The sequence below is a fragment of the Aulostomus chinensis genome, chromosome 22 (genome assembly GCF_037954235.1).
Source record: "Aulostomus chinensis isolate RoL2024-O1b breed Wild chromosome 22, RoL_Achi_v1.0, whole genome shotgun sequence".
NCBI classification, from domain to species: domain Eukaryota; kingdom Metazoa; phylum Chordata; class Actinopteri; order Syngnathiformes; family Aulostomidae; genus Aulostomus; species Aulostomus chinensis.
Genome location: NC_141341.1, coordinates 20,327,633 through 20,349,024, shown reverse-complemented (window position 1 = coordinate 20,349,024; position 21,392 = coordinate 20,327,633). Strand labels below are relative to the sequence as shown.

Genomic DNA, 21,392 nt, shown 5'->3' with positions numbered 1-21,392 from the left:
ACACAGGTTTCGTTTTTCAATCAAATCGTCATCACAATGGCGCTTTGTCCTGTCCCAGAGTAACGAATGCTGTTTGACGGGCTGCCTGTCAACTTGACTGAAAGCCGCCAGAAACACTTCTGCCACTCAATTCCTGGTTCTACTGGGCGCCGCTTGTGTCTGGTGTCTGCGCCTCCACTCTGGCGGCTTTCCATGAATCAAATAGAAGGAACAAGAGTTGATTAAAATCACTTGGCTGATGATAATCAGCTCCATCAAAGCACTTCCAGAATAATACCACGGCGAGACTCATTGTGCAGAGAAATGTCAGTTCTGGTGATCCGTTCAGAGTTGATTCTGATGAGGCGCTTCTGCCTCGGCGGGCGGCAGGTGCTCATGAATGAGTTACTGCCATGACATTTGTCAAACTACAGAGGGATCAGAAACCTGCCTGGTGTCCATCACTTAATTGGTCTCCATGGGTTTTAAGCGCCGGCGCTGATACCAGGGTGAGCCTCTTTGACGGGCTCAGCACCTGCCGAGACCTGACCTTTGACTTGCTTCCACTCCACATTAGGAAGTACAATTAGGCTCCAAAGCTCCTGCATGTTGATTCATCGCTCATTGTCTTCCTGCTGGTAACAGAACTGCTAATATTCCAGCTGAGCGACTGCAGTACCTGCCTGGTCAAGTATGAGGACGCACAACGCCACAGCGCCCCCTGGGGTGTTCTGCTCTCACATTAGTAGCTGCGGGTGCCATGTTTCTTTCATGGGTTTAAGTCCTGATGGAAGTAGTGTTGGGGGACAGGGACCAGGGTTGGATCCTGGATCCCTGGAGGGGCCACCACCCCTCTGAGGGTGTCAGGTAGGATTTAGGATTTTTCATCACAGCCCAACAACAGACATGAGGACACGTACGGGCAGCAGCCTCAGCTAGAGGGCTGTCTCGGAACATGGTCACTGGTTCAATCCCCCAAACCACCGATAGCTTCACTTGTTGGAACAGATGGACCTGCAACACACACACACACACACACACACACACACACACACACACACACACTGGAGCTACACAATAATATCAGTGAGTTCCGTGTGTTTTTTTCACTCATCTTCAGGTTCTCTGAACCCAGTCTGTGTGTAACAGAACAGAAAGCCTGCTGCCCAGCATCAAGAACGTATGTTAGGATCTCATTCCTTTCTTTTCGTCACACCATGTGGACCCTCAAGGACTCATGTTCAAGAACTGTGGAGCTTCTCTTCAGGAGGGGACCGACAAATCTGACTTTCACATTTATAGGAAGTGACAGAGAGACACTCAGAAACCTCGTCACTGCTGGCGCAGGCCGTTCTTCTCCATGAGTGTTCGAGAAGGGGGAGTAGAGGACCCACCCCCAAACACCCTGGAGAGGATTGTCTTAAAAAAGTGTCACAAGTTGTTATCTTTTTTTGTAGAAGAAGTGAGAGCACAGGAAGAAGTGTTGTGAATGAAGATGAATTCAACCATGAACAGAAGCTGATCCGGACCAGAGGCAGAAGTGAAGTTTGCACACAAGATGACCTTGAAGCCATCAGGTGATCAACGTAGGCTTCATCAAAGGGTCCATCATCATCCTTCCATTATCCATCCACCCATTCTCTATACGGGGAGGGGGGTGGAGCCTATCCCAGCTGACATTGGGTGAGAGGCGGGGTTCACCTTGGAAGGGTCACCAGCCCCTTGCAGGGCCATCAGGAGCAGTTAGGGGTTCGGTGTCTTGCTCAAGGATCGAACCAGCGACCCTTCGGTTGCAGGACGACCACGCTACCGCTGAGCCACGCCGCCCACAAAGGCTGGAATATGACGTGAAACAGAAAACGGAGGATGACGTCACTGCAGGCACTCATGTGGGCCGTTCAAGCCAAACAATTTCCTTCAGCGCTTTTCAGCTCAAAAGATTTGTGTTTTTGCAGATAAGCAAAGAAAAGCAATTGATTTTAAGAGTCAGAGTCGGAAACAAATCAGGTGGGACAGGTGTCATTGCTGGGGGTCCAGTTTTGGCCCCCCGATGCTGCCTGCTGATCTGGAGTGTTAACCTGCTCGGAGGTGAAAGAGCTGCAGAGCAGGAAGATGGAAGTGAGGCGTTCAGAGACTGAGGTCCCTGGAAGCTCCTCACCTCTGCGTTGAGCTGATGGAGTAAATCAACGCGTCTTTAGCCAGCGACGGTTCAGGTGTGCAGCAGGGCGCTGGACACCTGCCCGCCTCTCCAGGACCACAGGCAGAAGAACTGTGTGAATTTAAATAATTTCAATAATAATAATTATTAATCCTTGCTTATTTTCTATATTCTAAGCCTTTAGTTCCTCCACTACTTTAACTCCAGAAACTGGAACCCATCAGTGTTTCACTGTGGCTCTTCTGTCTTACAGGCACAGGAAGGCTTTTATTCTGAAATGAACCTGTTAACTAAAACACAATATCTTCACTTTTCAAGGTGCAGGACCCCATAAATAATAGTGACCTAAAAAAAAATCATAAATTCATTATTACAAATTTCTACATAGTTTTTCCTGGTGAATGAAGATGGCGGCGGCTTCCTCGCCTCACCGAGGGTCTGAGGATGTCACTGATTGTAAACCGGGAAAATTCTTTTCTGATTTGTTGCAGACGTGATGAACAACATTTGATCGATCGATGGATGATTTCAACGGACAAGGGTGTGTGAGACTGCTGCAGTTTGACGGGTGAGGAGCTTCGCCTCGGTAGCCTGATGTGAACTCCTCAGGAGCTTGACCACACGCTGACCCCGCCTCCTACCCAGCAGCTCTGGTGCGTCGTTTTGTTGTTGAAACTCACAAAGGGATTCAGTGCAAGGAAACATTTTACTTCACAAATCGAGTGAGAACCCATCTGGCCAGGCCACATGTTATTCACATCTGACCTCAGCAACCGTGGTTCGGCCAATCAGAGTTCTTTGAGGGCGGGGTTTACAACAATGGGGCGTCCTAAGTGGCTAGCCTAGATGCTGCTAGCATCAGTTACAGGACAACTGAAGCATATTTTCTCCATGACCACTGACTGGCTTCAGCTTCTGCATCAGTTCCTTTCGGCCATGATTAATGCTGATGGACAGGTTCTTGAAAGCGTCAGCCCTCCTCCTCCTTCTTCTTCTTCTCCTCCTTCTTCCTCTTCTCTTGGATGCTTCTGGGTAGCCAACTGTGCCAGACACACCAGCACAGAGCCGCTGCGCTCACCTGTAAATCAGCCTTCAACAGGGCGCAAGCATGTCCCCTCATCGGCTCCTGAGTCTCCTCCCAGCAACCTGAACCTCCTCAACCTTGCTTCCCTCACAGGGCCGCTCCAGCAGCTCCACCCTCGTCTGACCACCTGACAGCAGCAGAGTCCGGCTCCCTCAGCGCTGCCTCGCTCTCTCGGAGCTACGCCACCGCCTCTTCTGGGCCATCGGACGCCCTCTGAAGGGTGCCGGCTGTGTGACGTGATCTCCTGAGAGATCCTTCCTGTGATAAGTTGTTCTGAAAGCTCTGACCGATGGTGTGAGTGAGGCAAGTGTGAAAACAATACCACAGCCACCCCTCTGACTCAAAGCCACCAACACGTCATGTCACATCTCGGAGAGGCTTTAAAGCTTGAAAACAGTGGAATGTTGAGTGTGTGTGTGTGTGTGTGTGTGTGTGTGTGTGTGTGTGTGTGTGTGTGTGTGTGCGCTCTGCAGCAGAAACATGCCTAGATGAAATATCATGCCTTTCCATGAGCGTGTCACTCAGAGGAGCCACTGTTGTGTCTCCGCTGCCTCTTCTGATTACCGTGACACTGACGGACTCTTATCTCTGGCAGACACAAACACAACATCACAGTTCTGCTGCGACTTCCAACGCCACGGACGCGAGACCGTCGTAAATCAGCAGCAATGAAACTTCCATTCCTCATAGTCACGTCCTCGTCTCATGATGAGGACACAGTCCCTCACCTGCTGCCATCAGACGGAGACCTCCGGTTTGACTGCTGCTGTCCGTATCAGCAGCTCCAATGCTCGCTGACTCAGGTCTTGATGAAGCTGGTAATAGACTAAAGTGTGTGTGTGTGTGTGTGTGTGTGTGTGTGTGTGTGTGCGCACACGGGCGCGCGCATGATTTCCACACTGAACTGATTGCTCTCAGCTCCTGTAATGTGAATAGAAATAATCTTAAAAATAAGAAAATGTCTCATGCATACCAAATCATGGCGTGAGGTGAAACGAATGGTGGCTGTTATATTTCGGGGTGTGCAGGCAGCAGGCGACGCCTTCTATTATTCAGGAAGGCCTCATTAAAGCGTAATTTAACACCAGCAGTGACCTGCAGCAGCCTTCTAGTCAGAAGACCATCGATCAACAATAATAATACGCACAGAGATACTGGGTCGAAGATGAATACTTGTACTGCAACAATTGATTAGGAGGCTTCTGTGTACTGCTGTCACTCCTGTGTACTGTTCAGATAAAACACAGGTGAGTAATGGTGGAAACCCAGGCGGTGACAGGTGTCGGCAGGACTCTGATCTCACAGAGGCGAATGGAAGACCACCACCTTCCGAAGGGTGGTGTACTCTGATTTACTCCCACCTTGGGAGGGTGAAGGTTCCCCTCCTGCACGAGGCTGCGGCCCTCAGAACCAGAACCTCCTGTCACAGGAACCAATTCTCCCTGTCCTGACGGCCTTCAGGACCCCAGTGACAGGGACCCCTTGCCCCTCCACCCACTGACACCAACCAGCCTATTAATGTGTGTACTTCATGTTACCAACATAATACTTCATTGCACATTACTGCAGTTTTATTCAATAATACTTAGACAGTTATTTATGACTTGTACTGTATTGCTCATGTATCCTGTTGAGTTTACTCAAATAATACAATTCTGTTTTGAAAGTTTTTACTTTTAGCTTTCATTTGTTTTTTTGCATGAATGTTGTGTACTTTTATGTGAATGGTGCGTACTGTCGTGTGAATGGTTTGTACTTTAGCGTGAATGGTGTGTACCTTTGTTTGAATAGTGTGTACCTTATGTGAATGGTGTGTTCTTTAGTGGGAATGCTGTGTATTTCAGTGTGAATGCTGTGTACTTTAGTGGGAATGGTGTGTACCTTGTGTGAATGGTGTGTACCTTTGTGTGAATGGTGTGTACTTTAGCGTGAATGGTGTGTACCTTATGTGAATGGTGTGTTCTTTAGTGTGAATGCTGTGTATTTCAGTGTGAATGGTGTGTACTTTAGTGGGAATGCTGTGTATTTCAGTGGGAATAGTGTGTACCTTATGTGAATGGTGTGTACCTTTGTGTGAATGGTGTTTACCTTTGTGTGAATGGTGTGTACCTTTGTGTGAATGGTGCATACCTTTGTGTGAATGGTGTGTACTTCATGTGAATAGTGTGTACCTTTGTGCGAATGGTGTTTATCTTTGTGTGAATGGTGTGTATCTTATGTGAATGGTGTTTACCTTTGTGTGAATGGTATGTACCTTTGTGTGAATGGTGTCTACTTTATGTGAATAGTGTGTACCTTTGTGTGAATAGTGTGTACCTTATGTGAATGGTGTTTACCTTTGTGTGAATGGTGTGTACCTTTGTGTGAATAGTGTGTACCTTATGTGAATGGTGTTTACCTTTGTGTGAATGGTGTGTACCTTTGTGTGAATGGTGTGTACCTTATGTGAATGGTGCGTACCTTTGTGTGAATGGTGTGTACTTTATGTGAATAGTGTGTACCTTATGTGAATGGTGCGTACCTTTGTGTGAATGGTGCGTACCTTTGTGTGAATGGTGTGTACTTTATGTGAATAGTGTGTACCTTATGTGAATGGTGCGTACCTTTGTGTGAATGGTGCGTACCTGTGTGAATGGTGTGTACCTTTGTGTGAATGGTGTGTACCTTTGTGTGAATGGTGCGTACCTTTGTGTGAATGGTGCGTACTACCAGTCCACCAGTGTTCAGCCCCCAGCTGCTCAGTAAAGACCAAATTAATGGAACAACTCTCCTCCCCTTTATTACAGGAGAAGGTTCTGACCCACCAGAACCAGCGGCTCCACACCAGGTTGGTCCTGATTGTCTTCATTTGTACTCTGAAAATGTCTCTGGTAGCAAGTCAGACTGCAGATGTACAGGAATGGAGAGGTGAAATGGGCCATTAAATCTGCCATGTGAATCATGAATCCTGGTAACTGCGGGTGCTTCATGGGCTGAGGAGAGAGAGTTGCTCCAGCCATGGTCACTGTGAGCAGCAGCGCCCCGGATGATGGGACGTCCCATCAGGGAGCACCGACAGCTTCATATTAACAGTGACAGAGGATTGTTCAAGTAGCAGGCAGCAGAGAGGAAAGTGCTTTGTAAGTTGGAAAGAGAAGGAAACAAAGGATTGGTGGGGGGGGGGGGGGGGGCAAAGCCTGCCGTCACACAGCAGCAGCACAGCAGAGGTGTAAATGCTGGACTTGCCTGGAAGAGCCCAGCACAACTTGTCCATCTGGGAGACGGACATGTGGACACAGACCAGCTCGTCTGTGGCTGGACGCCCTGGGGACACGAGCATCTCATCCTCTGCGTCTCTCTGACTGTGTCACACTGCGTACGGCCGTGTGCTTGGATGGACATGCAGGGGACATTTTCAAAAATGTCACAACAATAAAAATGTTTGTGTGGAAATGTGCCTCCCACCTAACAGAAGCCATCTGTGGTAAAAGCGGTCCCAGAGCTTCAGGCAGCGATCACCAGCGCTGAGATGAGCTGTGAGAGGCTGCTTCTCCTGCCAGATGCTGCTGGAGGCTCCATAGTAAACAGCAGGATTCACTGCCGACAACGTCCAAAGAACTTCCTCCATCAAAACAAAGAGGCTGCCACCGACAATGCGGTGGTGTCCTGGATGGAGGGAGCGGGTTCTCATGTTCCGTACAGCTGCATCATGAGAAAACCTGAAAATACATCTAATGCAGGCCAGCTTCATCATGTACTCGGTCCCATGAAACCAGTTGAATAATTGACTTTGAATAATTCATGCACTTCCCTGCTCCTGGCTCTTTTTCATGAAGGCTGCGGGGATGTTCAGGAGGGAAGAGATTAGAAGGAGTGGATGTTTTCATCACTGCTCAGTGTCAGGAAGCAGCGTGGCGGCGATTAGGAGGAACTAACAGCAAATAACATTTACTAGAGTGCAGAGGCAGACCAGTCCAGCTGAATGTAGCGTTATATCGTGTTTCCCCAGCAGCAGGACTGGGAGGCTGCTGCTCTGGGGCCTGAGGCAGCAACGGGTCGTTGTGAGCAGTGGATGTGAGGTCGCTTCATGGCTGATGCATTCAGCTCCTGAGGATCGCCTCAGGTGGTTGGACCCACTCAAAACACAAGAGTGAAAAAAACAAAACAGGAAAAGAGCAAAATATTTGGTGTGAACAGAGCAGAGAGGTGTGGGCTAGCACTTCACGACCCGCTAGCATGCTAGCTGCGGTCTCAAACACACGTCGACCATTCATCCCAACATCCTCCACCAGCTCACATGGGATGTTGTCAGAAACCTGGACAGAATTGTTGCTGCTCACTTGCAGCTCAGAGGGAATTTGATTTTCAAAGTTCAACATTTTCAAATCGTGCAAATGTGCAGAGGTGAAAACTGTTTTCTGGGATTCTAGAGGAGGGGTCCCTGAGGAGCTGCTAACCACCGCCAACAGAGGCCGGCGGAGCACTTAGTGAAGTTGTTCTTCAGCATTCGTGTCACATTAAGGAAACTTTTCATCGTTGGTTACATCAGCGCCACGTTATCACCAGGATCCAGAGTTTAAAAAGATGACGTAAGAAAGCACGTCCAGGACTGAAGATCAGGCTGTGGCAGTGCCGCTCCTCTCGCTGCTGGAGTACCTCCATTTATGTACCATCTCATTATCCTTTTCTTGTAAAAGTATGACTTCATTCACGTAAAACTACAACGTAATTCTTGAAGACTCTATATCTAAAGACTCTTTATCCTCATTCTCGTGATGTTCTGAATTTTTCTCATAAAATCACATGAAGTCTTAAAAGGTTTTTTTCTCAACGTTACTCTGTCGCAGGTATGACTTTTTGACAGTATAATGACCTTATAAAATAATACCACGCTATCGAGGTATTGCAGACGTTTATGTGATGTTTGTTGTAAAATCTGGTGCTTTTTTCATAAAATAAAAAAAGACATTTTGCCATTGAACGATGTCATTTTACTCATAAGCAACAAAGAAGCTTAGCTGGAACATCAGCAAACCCTGCATGTCGATAATTACAAATGTAAAAGATTTATGTCGTCTGTTAGATTTTGTAGACACTTGATACAAATAAGCGTTGTTTAAATGTTGATGTAATAGACACACACACACAAATGCAGTGACTCTTTTTGGATGGCCATGTCAGTTTGCACAGAGCAGATAGCATTAAACAGGAAGTCCCCACGCGAAAGCCATAGTTGACGTCGTCCAAATAAAACACCACATGCAGCCACTTTACCGCCAAATCAGACAGAAAAGGACAGAAGCGACCACGGACGCTAAACATGGCAGCAAAGTGATGACCTCCGCATCAACAGAATCTGAGTACGTTTAGAACCTGAAGGGGCCCGGTCACTCCTCCCCTGCACACTGTGGCGCCGGCATGCTGACGACTCTCCTGAGGGCTGGTGGCGTTCTCTTACAGGCCACTCAGCCAACAGTGTGACAGCCACCGAGTCAACACACGCGTGGTGATGGTTGTTATGAAGACTGAGGACTGAGTGGTAGGTTGTTGAGGAGGAGGAGGTGAAACACACACACACACACACACACACACACACACACACACACTCTGAAGCGCAGCACAGCTGTTGAGCCTCCATCATGTTGCTGTGTGAACAGGGAGGCTCGGTGAGTCACTGGGCGCCGTGTGGACCCGTGATCCCTGAAGTCAACATGGAGTGTTTGGCCCAGTTACTCAGGTGACCGGTGCTCGACGTTTATTCAGAGTGAAGTGCCTTTGACTCGGAGGCGACGACGACACCGTGGGCAGACGTGCTGCAGTCACAGGTTGGAAATGTGGACTTCGATTTCCAACCGTGGAACAGTGAGATTTGGGGGACAAATTCCAGCACAAAAGGAACATGAGGCGTGTTCTCGGCATCGCCAGTCGAACGCCCAGCACTGTGCTACTTGGACTGAAGCGTCACATGGGATCTCACGGAAAATGCATGAATTCTGTTAATTATTGGTTGGCTAATTACAGGTATAAGTAAGGAGGACCCAATATTTACATTTTTTTTCACTCTCAGATGTAACGTCAATCTCGCCTGACGTTTTTTGCCAGAAGAGGCGTTACAACACACAAGAGGTTGGAATGAATGTGTGAGACAGGAATTGGTGGCGTATAGAGAAGGTAGCAGAAGACGCCGTGGTTCACGTTTGTGCTTTTTCTGGCTGCAAGAAGTAAATGAGAAGGTTTCACCCTGAAAGTTCAGTTCAAGCTGCATAGCCTCCAACATTTGACTGGCAACGCCTAGTTTCCCAAGATGGCCGCCGCCATCACCAACGAGGCGTTTGCTCTTTTGAGCGTATTTCATTGTTATGATTTGTCTGTTTGTTCTGCCCCTCAAACTGCGTTGGGAGCTCATTATGCGCCAAAACCAGGTTACATTTGGATGCTGCCAAAACAAATCCCTGCAATCACTGGTAACCCTAATAAACACAAAGACACCTCAGGTTTGTCGTTCAGAATCGTCCTTCAGCTGGTGACAGTCCGACCCTTCATACCTGGTAAAGTCACCTTAGTCATGTATGGCAGCTGCTTCACTGTCACGTCTCCTCAGGGTGTCGCTCTGATCACCCTGACCTTTGACCAGCACTCTGACACGTGTCATGAATGGGAACATCGTTAAACTCTCAGTGTTACTTACAGTTTGATGACATCATGATCAGCTGTTTGCACTGAAACCAGAAGCTTGGTAATTGCTACGTTAAACTAGAACCCAACGAGTTGCTCACAGAGGAAGAGAAGCCTGGCCCGAAGGGCCTGAGAGCGTTCAGGCTGACACAAAAGATGCTGCGGAGTCCCTCTGTTGGAGGACTGGACACAGAGGATGGACTCCTCGAAAACCCTGGCAGGTGATTGGATGAATCATCTGTCCATCAACATCTACCACGAGCTCCCTTCAACCAAGGGAGCTCCTCAACCAGCCCCTCTCTCCCCACTGGATGATGAAATGCTGCGCTTCGGGCACAAGTGAAGAACCTGAAGCTGGTTTCTGGTCTAAAATATTAAAAATAGAGATGTCGCTGCACCTCACAGTGAAATTCTAGTGACACAAAGTCTATAGACTGACCACTCACGCATTCACAGCGGCGTTAGCAGAGGCTGCTACGGAAGGTGCTAACACACAATGATGGCGAAGCATCAGGAGCCATTAAGAGCTCAGTAACTTGATCTATGGAGCAGCCCAGGATCGAACCCATAACCTCCCATTATTGCTGCTCTTAAGAGGCTGTTGACTCCTCGAAGCATCTCGTCTCAAGTGAAAAGTGGAGAGGAATACCAATACAACCGCTGTATTTGATGCCTGTGTGGCCAGCATTGTGTCTGATGGATCCGTTCAGGTTCAGCAGCCTGATAGTGACTCTCACTTCTCTTTGCTTGCAGGCTTCATTCCCACCGTTTGTTCTCAACACTCTCATTTCACACCAGTAACACACATGGTAATTGATTTACCTGCCATGGCAGTGGTGGATCTGGCCCTTCTAGATGTCTGGGGCATCAATTAGCTCCTTTAGCCTATGAAGGAGCTACACCAGGGTCACATGACTTCAAGATAGCCACCACTGAGCTTCAGGCTTCTTGTGTTTCCCCCTGATGACCTTTAATGACCTCCATGACCTCTGCAAGCTCCTCTTGACTCTTGTTAGCAACCCAGGTTTTTAAGACTCCACCACTCCACCATCCACCAGTCTGGTGTTTACTGGTGGATCTGATGTAGAACTGAACCTCCACCATCCACCGGTCTGGTGTTTACTGGTGGATCTGATGTAGAACTGAACCTCTACCATCCACCGGTCTGGTGTTTACTGGTGGATCTGATGGAGAACTGAACCTCCACCATCCACCGGTCTGGTGTTTACTGGTGGATCTGATGTAGAACTGAACCTTCCACCATCCACCAGTCTGGTGTTTACTGGTGGATCTGACTGGGGTTTTTGTTGTGCTGAGCCACACGCCCATGAAATGCGAGTGATTGTGTCTGCAGTGGCACAGACGGCGCTGATCCGTCTGACAGGACCGGCCCACCTCAGACCTTCCTCTAGCTAAGCACGGACCACCTCGCTGTCAGACATGGAGTCCACAGATCCATCAAGACTACTGGAAGTCTATTTATTTCCACTGGAAACGTCTGATCTATGATTTGCTTGTGGAAGCCCTCCATCCATTATTTTTGAGCAGTCATGTTACAGACGAGTCCGGCCACACCGCAGAAACCGTGCTGTCTGAAGGAGCTATCAGGCGACTGCCTTCTGAAACAAGAAACATAGATCGGCCTCTGACCCCAGGCAGAACGGACGTCTCTGTCCTGTTCCAGGGTGGAGGACACAGGACGTGTGTATCCAGGCGAGTCACGTGTGTCAGCCATCAAACAGCGAGAGACGGCAGGATGTCTGGAGTCCACGTCCAGCTTTTATTATCCAGCTTTTATTGTGCTGACAAAGATTTAATGAATCTACAGCTGGCGGTGGAAACACAGCCGAGCACCGGGCCAAGCAAGAGGACCTCACATTCTGGGGCAGATACAGACGGTTTCATAAAATTTTCATCAAATGTATTAATAGAGGAAATAACACATGAAGCCGTTGCGTCATCATGATCTGACAGGCGGAAGCACTGACTCCGCCCACTGACTCCTGCTGGATTCTTCCTTTGCTCTTTGAATCTTTAAGAATTCTCCTTCAAGAGTTGAGCAGCCCGTCTTCACTCCTGCCGACGTGGTCAGGATCACCGTGCAGATGAGGCAGGTTGCCTGCCTGCTGCTCCGCCCATCTTTGGTGGCCACCACCCTCAGCAGGACCTGCGTACTTCCAGATTGATTCTTATTGATTAGCAGATTAACGCTTTGGGAGTTATTGCTCTGAGTGAATGCAGCTCACATAATGCAGAAAATGAAGCCGTGGCGAGGGATCGATCGCTCCTCTCAGTCTCACACTGACTGTTTTACAGTGAAGAAGTCATGAGGGTAATTGACACACCCCTGGTGCGCTGACCTTGTCATCCCCTGGAAACCCTTTTTCCCGCTTGCCTGTCAGAGACCCTCAGTCAGGTGATAACCTTTGAGTGTGAATTGATCCTCTCTTGTGCTGATTGACCTCATGTAGATGGAGAGCTCCTTCCAGGAGTGAGAGATTCTGCTGTGACGTCTGTCACCACACTTGAACCCTGGTGGTCCTCGCTCAGCTTGTGCCGACACAACGCCAATCACTTGTTTAGTTTGTCATTTCATTTTATTTTGCAGTTACGAGAATACGGTTAGCCCGGTGGAGCAGTGGTCCTCACGGTGGCCCCCCAGCAAGAAGGTTGTGGGTGGAGCCCCGGCTGGAGCACGGGGTCTTTCTGGGTGAGTCTCCATGTTCTCCCTGTTCCTGCTGGGTTCTCTCTGGTACTCCAGCTTCCTCCACAGTCCAAAGACATCAAGAGGGACCAGGTTGATCCAGACTCTAAATTGACCGTAGGTGTGGCTGGGAGAGCCAATGGTTGTCTGTCTCTATGTGTTGGCCCTGCCATGGACTGGTGACCTGTCCAGGGGGAAGGCTGCTGGGATAGGCTCCACCCCCACCACCCTGAACAGGAGGAGAGGGAGAAGATGGAGGGTGGGTGGGTGGATGGATGGATGGAGTTACCTGAATACACGATGAAGAGCACTAACCCTGAAACAACATAACTAACAAATGAGCAACATCTTGTAAAATGGGGCCGTCACCCTGAATGTTGAGTGCTGCAGGTGAGTTGGTGAGTTTTGAGTTGATGAGCAGGTGAGTTGTACCTGGGAACTGACCTGGGGGGTGCTGAGGTCTCGCCATCATTGCTGTGCAGGCCCTGAACCCTGCTGAGGCGGCGTTTTCTTGCCGTCCACCACCTGACCACAGGTTCAGATTCAACGTCACACAGGCAGATTTTTGTTTTGTTCGCTGGTGTTTTATTTATCTGTTACATCAGTTTGGTTCTGGCTGTTGCAGGTTGTTGGTACGATCTTTATGCTCAGGTGTTGTTTAGCTACCTGCTGCTGTCTGACCTTTGACATCCACCAGGTACGGTCACCCGTGGTGGCCTTGAGGGTCACAGGCAACAACATCTCAGATGACAGGAAAGACGGGGACAGTGCTTCTCCTGTCTGATTGGACAGACCCTGATTGACCATCATCCTCTGCTTCTATTACTTCTCTGCTGAAATTAAAACTCTACTCCAGCGCCATCGCCATCGCCATCGTCAACAACACCGACTTACGCATCATTACTGGACTGGCCACCAAATTTTAGAGGGTTTCTCTGCCTGGATCCTTTGAATAAGCGATGTATTGATGCAGGTTCTGTCCAATCAGAAACCAGAAGAGCTGTCCCTTCCTCCTCCCTCATCTGAGATGTTCTTGCGATGTCGTGGTGTCTTCCAGTAGCCGCTAATCAGTCAGGCGCAGCTCGAGCCGCTTCCGTGTCCTCCAGTCTCCCCTTCATGTGTGCAAACATGAGTCTGCAGCGTGACTGTTATTTAACGTGCACTGGTGACACTGGGAGATTCTAAAAAGTGACCACAGGTCCTGGTACAGCAGGGCGGGACCCCACGGACTCTCAGCCCCTTGGCTACAAGACATGAGACACGCTAACCGGAAACATCACTAACGTCAGCTGATGCATGAAGCGCCGCCTCATGGGTGGAAGCGTTGTAGCTGAGAGGTTTAGCCAGGCGAGTCACAGCAGACGGCTCCCTTCAGCCTCCTCATCCTCTTCATCTAGAGCTCACAGCTGAAGACCGTCAGCGCTCCTCATCAGTTCTGTGGTTGTTCTCACGGTTTACGACGGTACCACCACCTGCTAACGGGTCCTACAAGAGCAGCGCCTGAGGCCTGGTTGTTCGGGTCGGACGACCTTGGGGATGCGGTGGCTGTCGCAGGCTGGAGGAGGGACTTACGCCCTTCAGCAGCTTTTTATCAAGCCTTTGTTGACTTTGGCTCCCAGTGGAACTGGTAAGAACCAGACCATCACTCAGGTGGACATGTTGGAGATTAATTCTTCACACGCAGGCGAGCGGCGCAGAATCCCTGTTCAACCACACTGCTTCTTTTCTTCTCCCTTCAAAATGAACAACTGGAGATCAACGAGTCCACCATTTTAAAAATGATTTTATGTTTGAAGTTTTGCACCTTCCTCAGAGGTCTGTTGTCTTCACAGGGTTCAGCTGCTGGTGTCTCCACAGAGTGACTCTCCGGCGAGAAACCAGCGGTGATTTATGTTGCCATGGAGAAGGTCATGGCAAACATTTACTGTAAGCACCACCTTTCCTATTAACCCTAAATCGATTGCATCTGAGCTCAACAAGAATATCAGCTGATCTAATTTGGAGACTGGACCGGACGCACTGATTGGAAAAGAGGAAAAGACCTTTTTCACAGCAGACAATTGGATGAGAAGGAAAAGAAGCTAATGTTCAGGGTAATGATGCTGTTGTATGAAGAGTCACGGTGAGCCGACCGCCGCAGCAGGACCATGAAACTGTGCGCCGACTTCCAAACGCGTTCTGATGGCGGGAGGAGAGCCACGTGTGCCCTTAAATTCTCCGTCTAGAATATCCCGGTGTTTGCTGGCACTAGTTCTTTATTTGGCATCTGAGTTTGACATAAAACATCTCAACTCATTAAAGGTCAAGATGAACTCTTTTACTGCCCGTCGCTGCTGCCAAGTCCGACCCACACAGCAGTGAAGAGGGTTCTCCGGCGACTCCTGGAGCCGTAAATCCCTCTCACACCTGCCACCTCGGGCCGGTGCCTGAGTCGCGGTACTCCAAGCTCCTCGGAACTTCCATTAGGGCAGTTAACCACCCGGAACCCAGAGGACACCCCCCCCCCCCATTCCTGGAGATGGCGACTGAGGGACCGTGACCCTTGGCCCTTGCTCTCCTCTCATGGCTCGGCGTCAACCTGGTACTACTGTAAATGTTTAGGTCCACACAAGATTGCAGGTATGAAGAAGAACTTGGAAAAAAGTGTGACTGTGAAGGATCATGGGACATCGAGTCTCCTGACCTCAGCTGGGGCTAGTTAAGGTGTCTGGTCTGATTCCTTCGAGTGGCAAAGGAACACAAATGACCGCAGCTCCCCGGCTGTCAAGCCACCACTTAGGACAACAAAAATTGAAGAGCGCTCAGAATGAAAGACGCCAGTTCAGGGTGCGTGACCCGGAGGCGCGCGAGAGAAATGAGACACTTTTATTTCTAGGACTTCTTCCCTCAAAGCTCACACTTTTGTTATTTTCGTGTTTTTTTTTTCCCCTAATGTCTGCGCGGACAAAAAGGAGCTGTCGATGGTGTTAATGTAGACGACAAAAGGAACCTATTAGCGTCAACTTAATGCACCTCAGGGCGGCTGCTGCTTTTATTGTCACGTACAGTACAAGAGGAGGAACACAGAGAAATAACAACACTCTCAGACCTGACCACCACCCAAAAAGCCTTCCAACCTCAGTCTTGATCTGAGCCCCTCACAGCAGACACCCCCTGGAGGGAAGTCATCACCGCTGCGGTGGCTGGCGGCGGCGGCTCACTTGCTGTCCTCCTGGATGTCAAACTGCCTGTTGGGTTTGGTGGACTCCAGCAGGAGCTCGTAGAGTTGGCCGATCTGCTCGTCCTGGAAGTCGCTCAGGCTGCCCTCGGACAGATTGGCCCCGAACTTGATGGAACTGCTTCGGTCCCCCGCAGACTCCAGGACCTGAGCCTGCAGGGTGTACTTGTAGTTCTGCAGGACACACACACACACACACACACGCACACACCTGAAGCATTTGGCAGCAAATGGCAGCTGCAGTTTCCACCGAAGAGCAGGAGAATTGACATGTTTGCAATTTGGATTTTGCCTTGAGGTCACCGCCGCTGGCGCGATGCGGCAGCCATTTTGAACTGCTGGCTGTGTGTGAAGGGGACGACAAATCTGATGATCTGATCTCCATCGGAGTAACGGGTATCCACAAACACAGTGTGCTCAACACCGCACAAACAACTGAAAAAAGGCGTGTAAGCTGTGACACGTGGCACACGTCCTCAAGCGCATCATGGCGTGACGCTGGGCGTACGCCGGCCTCATTTCCTGCCTGAGGTCAGACGGCGACCTGCAATACTCACTGACACTTCATCACATGTGCTCAGACTGTTGTTCCAGGACGAACTGAAGACTGTTCTCCTGTCGCTGGTGCTGGAGCGCTGGAGGTCCGTCAGCACCGCCCCTCTGGTCCCTCTGGGCTCTACAGACCCAAGTCAACCCCTGAATAACAGCCGACTGAACCTGTCAACCCGCGAGGAGACGAGGGACCTGCCTTTCAGTAAACAGAGCTGTCAGTCAGCACGGGCAGTCCCAACATGTCTCAGAGGTTCTGGTTCCGAGCGCAGCCACGATGCAGCTCGGTTAGATCAACCCTCCATTACTCACTTAATTGCGTCTCCAGTTTAATCTCAAAATGAACAATTAATTTTGCTGAAGTCTTATTGAATTACTTGTCAATCTTTTGCTTGACTGATGGAAGCTCTGCTCCTGGCACCGTCACGCCTGCTCGAGCTCGCATCCTCAGAGGCACCGTGGGGCTTTCAGACGTTTATGAGCGGCGCTGACGAGGGAGCAGCGGGGACATCGGCGAGTCCTCTCATCATGTGATCTAACACACCACAGCTGCGCTGACCGCCGTCCCTCATCTTGGCTCGTGGGCGAGCTCGTTTGCATCGAGAGAGACGATGCATCAGGAGCGGGGAACTCCCCTGGTGCCGCGGGAATAAATGGATTAGACCGCAAACACTCAGGCCTCCTAATCTCATTCTGAGTCCGGCTCCCTGGCTGTTCCGCCTCTTTTACTGAGGAAACTCACGAGAAGCACAAACTCTCCTCATTTCCAGAGAAACGACAGCAGGGGCGGGGGGCGGGGGGGGCGGGGGGGCGTGCCTGCTGCTGCCCACTGGTAAGAACAAGTCCATCGGTCAGAACACAGGAACCACACGTTCTAATGTTTGCGTCCGAGTCAAAGTCAAACAAGTGACCTCAATACTACACGGAACATGACAGGAACACGGGAGCAGCCATGTTTGGGTTCCACAGGACGCAAACGATAAATGACATGGTGTGAGTCATCAGTAGAGTGTACAGCACACAGGCACGCACGCACACACACACACACACACACGTGCTCCACCCTGACTGAGACCGTAGAGGGGACGGAATGCTCGCCCGCTGACCGCCACTAACGACCGTGTTCATGTTTCAGACTCATCCAGCTCACGCCAGCGTCCTCCTCTCTGTGTCAGAACCACAACTGAAACTGGGACCCAAAAACCACCTCACAAACTGAACCCTGGGCTGGCCGGGGCCTTTTACCGAACCCTGACCCGGCTGATGTTGGAGCGCCGTGAGGAGGCGTACCCCGTCATCCTGACGCCGAACACCAGCAGAACCCTCAGATGTAGTTTGTTTCGCCGGCGTATGTAAGAGGAGCTGCTGACTCCTAACCGGTAGAGGACGTCTGCGCCCTGACAAGGAGGCTCGCTCGCCATTACTGACCCGTCTGCGTTCCTCCTGATGTCTCGCTCACGCTGCTCTGCAAATCAGCAACAGGTGTTTCAATTCAGGGCCGTTACCATGGAGCTGCTTGTCTCTCCTCCCTCCCCTCCCCCTCCCCCCCCCCTTCTCTCAGCTTTCATCAAAGCTTGTGTCCAACTTTATTCCTTGTCCTTCTCCGAGTCACTGATCCACATGATTTGGTGCTTATGTTCTTCTTCATGTGCTCACACACATCGTTCTGCGGTTCTTATTCATCGCCGCTTCGTGATGTTTTTATCACTCAGCCGTGCACCGAGCCTGATTTCATCCTGGAACAATAAAGTTTAATTCAACCTGGAAACTTTAGTTTCTAGTTCACATCACCAGGTGTCAGCACGGTGACCTTGCCATCGTTTCTCTGGACTTTTCCATTCCAATCCGGACACAAAAGCCTCCTGGATTTCTGTGGAAATGTTTCCTTTGACAGGCAGCCAAGCTGGGTGTAAATACGAGGCCCTGGCCCCTCGTTGGGACCGCATCAAATAGGCTATCAGTTCCAAAACAATGGCTGGTGATGGAGTGGACGGCTGCTTCCTCCCCGGTGACTTCGCTGCTGCCGCCATGACAAAGAGCCCTCCCAGGCCTCCAGCTGCATCACCCGCGCCTTCATTATCTGCAGATGGCTGATTTAGTATCCAGCCGCCGCCCCTAATGGTGCTGCAAAACACTGGCGAGCCCCCACAGTGACATCAAACACACCTGGCGTGCTCTGCTGGGGAGATTATGTTGGGAACGTGGGGAAAAGCTGACCCCAGACGAGGCCAGGAGCCAGGCTGTCATCAAGTTCTATGACTCCGCCCACTGAGAGCTTCACTTGTGTACAGAGGTGGCGATTCAAGATGGCGCCGTCAGTTCTAAATGAGGAACAATGACTTCACACCACCACATTATCCAGGAGCCCGAGGGAAGACTGAAGGCTCCGATGACCTTTGAAACCTCCTTAGGTCACCAAAACCAAGTCAGAGTGAGGAGGTTTGGACCCAACACAGTCTCAGAATCACACAAGCTCCGCCTCTCAGACCTGAGGAGGCAGGTGGAGGATGTGGCTCCGCCCACTGACCTCTGGAGTCACGACACATCAGGCCTGAGTAAATGAGACAAGGAACTTTATGATTTAAAATATGTATTTGCTGCAGTTCCTCGTCCCCCCACCCCCGCTGGCAGGTGTCGCCTGGCAACCAACCTCAGATCGGTGACGAGCCCTCCCGACGGTCACTGCGCTGATACCTTACCGTGACGCTGACCGCATGACCTTGAAAACAGTTTGAATTGTGATTATGGGTCATCCTCACTATTGTGACGCCGTTGAATAACGTTTCATTGCCGTGGCGACCGCTACCAAACCAATTTTTTCGCAAGAGCCACAAGATTAATTTCATACGATCTTTTAACCAATCACTTCCCCGTGCAGTCGACCAGACTGGGATGTAACCTCCATGACTGGTCAAGCGGCGGCCGGCGGCCCTGGTCTGCGTCTGGCATGTCTTCATCACACCTGGTTTCACTGCCACCTGAAGACGACCTCACCAGCAGCTTCGTTTTAGGAGTGAAAACTGGAGCTCAGCACCGGCGGTTTTTCGTCTGGACTCACTGGATCACATCAACGACGACTCCACAGAACAAAACTTTTTAAAGGACCAGCCGGCTCCACGGGGACGAGCCGCCCGAGGATCCTCTGCTCCCCCTTGCTGGATCTGGTCTGGCTCACAGCGCGGGGACGTCGGTGTCCACCAGCATCTCAGCAAGAACAGCGAGGAGACCTCCACCAGGTCGGCACCTCGGCGTTCCTGGAGCTGCTCTGCCATCTGGTGGCCACCACCTGACATCACACTCAGGGGAGGGGGGATCAGACCGGCACCGGTCAGAGGGTCTCAGGGTCCCTGCCGGGGTCTCCAGCTCGGTAACAGAACCACATCTAAGACCACACCACTTCCCACACCACTACAGGTCATCGACAACTCAGGAGATAACAGCAGCCTCCCCCCAGCCTGCTAAGACCAGGACTCCACCTGGACCCCCACCACAGACCAGGCGCAATCATGAGCAGGACTCTCTCTGACTACTGTCGATGACCTCATCACGGTGAAGAACGTTCCTACGTGGAACGTGACATGGTCATTCTTCCAGCCTGGGACATGTGGACTACTGTGGTCCAGGAGGACTTTTGAACAGGTTCAGGTCTGAGGGGACAATCACGCGCGAGGACCTGGACTCATTCACTAGTGTCTGTATGTCTCAGATCTCTGAAACTTTGCCACCCGAACCCGCCAGCTGGAGCGGGATCGGTGACGTCAGCTTAGGTGTGCTGGGGGTCGTGTCTTACCTCCCACTCCCGCATGAAGCCCTTCACCTCCTCGGTGGAGGCACCTTTGTGCCTCCTGAACTCGTCTTTGACGTACTGGTCTCCGAGGGCTCGGAGGTCGATGGGCAGGAAGCGGTGCAAGACCAGGATCCTCTTGTAGAGGGAGCGGACCCGGGACACGTGGCCGGGGGTCGCCATTCACACGGCCCAGATGTGCTGGAACCGGTCGGACTAGGACGTCTCACGGCGAACACATCAGCAACGTTACCCAACACATGTCCTTGTTTATCCCGGAAGCTCATCGGTTCTTCGCGTGAGTTCCTCTTCCCGCGACGGCGGGGAGCTTCAGCGCCCCCTGCCGTGACGGAAGACCCACAACCCCCCAACCCTCCTCGAGTTCAGATGAGTGAAAGACTGAGCGTGATTTTATTCACAGGTGCAAACCCCTGGAGCTGTCCTACACTCCTGTCACATGACACCAGTGAGACGGTTGTCTTCCAGGGACCGGTTTGCTCCTCCAGAGACCTCACGGTGGTGTCCTCTCTCTGTTCCTCTTTCTTTCTATTCTTTTTTCTTTATTTCTTGAAGCTGCTTCAACAACATGAGGCTGGACAGTTTCTGTTCTGAACAACTTGAAATAAAGTTGAAAAAAGACGACGTGACGTGATGACATTTAATCTGAGGGACACAAACATCTTCATCATGATCTTCCTCATCTTCATCCTCATCTTCTTCATCATCATCATCATAGAGCACAACACCAGAGGCGCTGGATCCGACCAACAAACACTCCTCCAACCTGAACTCCCAGGTGTGTGCACTTGGTCCAGAGGAGATGCCACACTTCCAGTCTCACACATCACACGATGTACAACAATGTGGGACAAAAGAGTCCTACAAAGACCGTCTCAGTGTGAAGGGTCCATGTACCGGGGTAGGAAAGTGCTGCCTGTCCTCCGGTATCCGATCTCTCTCCTCTGGTTTTTCTCCTCTGTTCTCTATCCTGTCATCTGGTCTCTGTCCTCTGGTCTCTGTCCTGTCATCTGGTCTCTGTCCTCTGGTTTCTGTCCTCTCTCCTCTGGTCTCTGTCCTCTGGTCTCTGTCCTGTCCTCTGGTCTCTGTCCTCTCTCCTCTGGTCTCTGTCCTCTCAGCTCAAGTAAAGTTTATTTGAGGACATCACTTAAGGTGGAAGATCCCTGAACATCTTGTCCATTCGGGTTTTTACCTCCTCGCCATACATGACTGTATTTACATACGTGTCCTTGTATGTGTGTCAGC

The 21,392-nt window shown here is 50.6% G+C and overlaps 1 protein-coding gene across 1 annotated transcript; it reads right to left on the bottom strand.

Moving 5' to 3' along the window:
* Positions 1–15,577: 15,577 nt before the first annotated feature.
* On the bottom strand, positions 15,578–20,447 carry sdhaf3 (succinate dehydrogenase complex assembly factor 3). Its single transcript, XM_086193187.1, has 2 exons — positions 20,136–20,447; positions 15,578–15,970 (listed from the first exon to the last, which is right to left on the bottom strand). The coding sequence occupies exons 1-2, from the start codon at positions 20,310–20,312 to the stop codon at positions 15,776–15,778; spliced, it is 372 nt and encodes a 123-aa protein (XP_086049313.1). The 5' UTR covers positions 20,313–20,447; the 3' UTR covers positions 15,578–15,775.
* Positions 20,448–21,392: the final 945 nt, after the last annotated feature.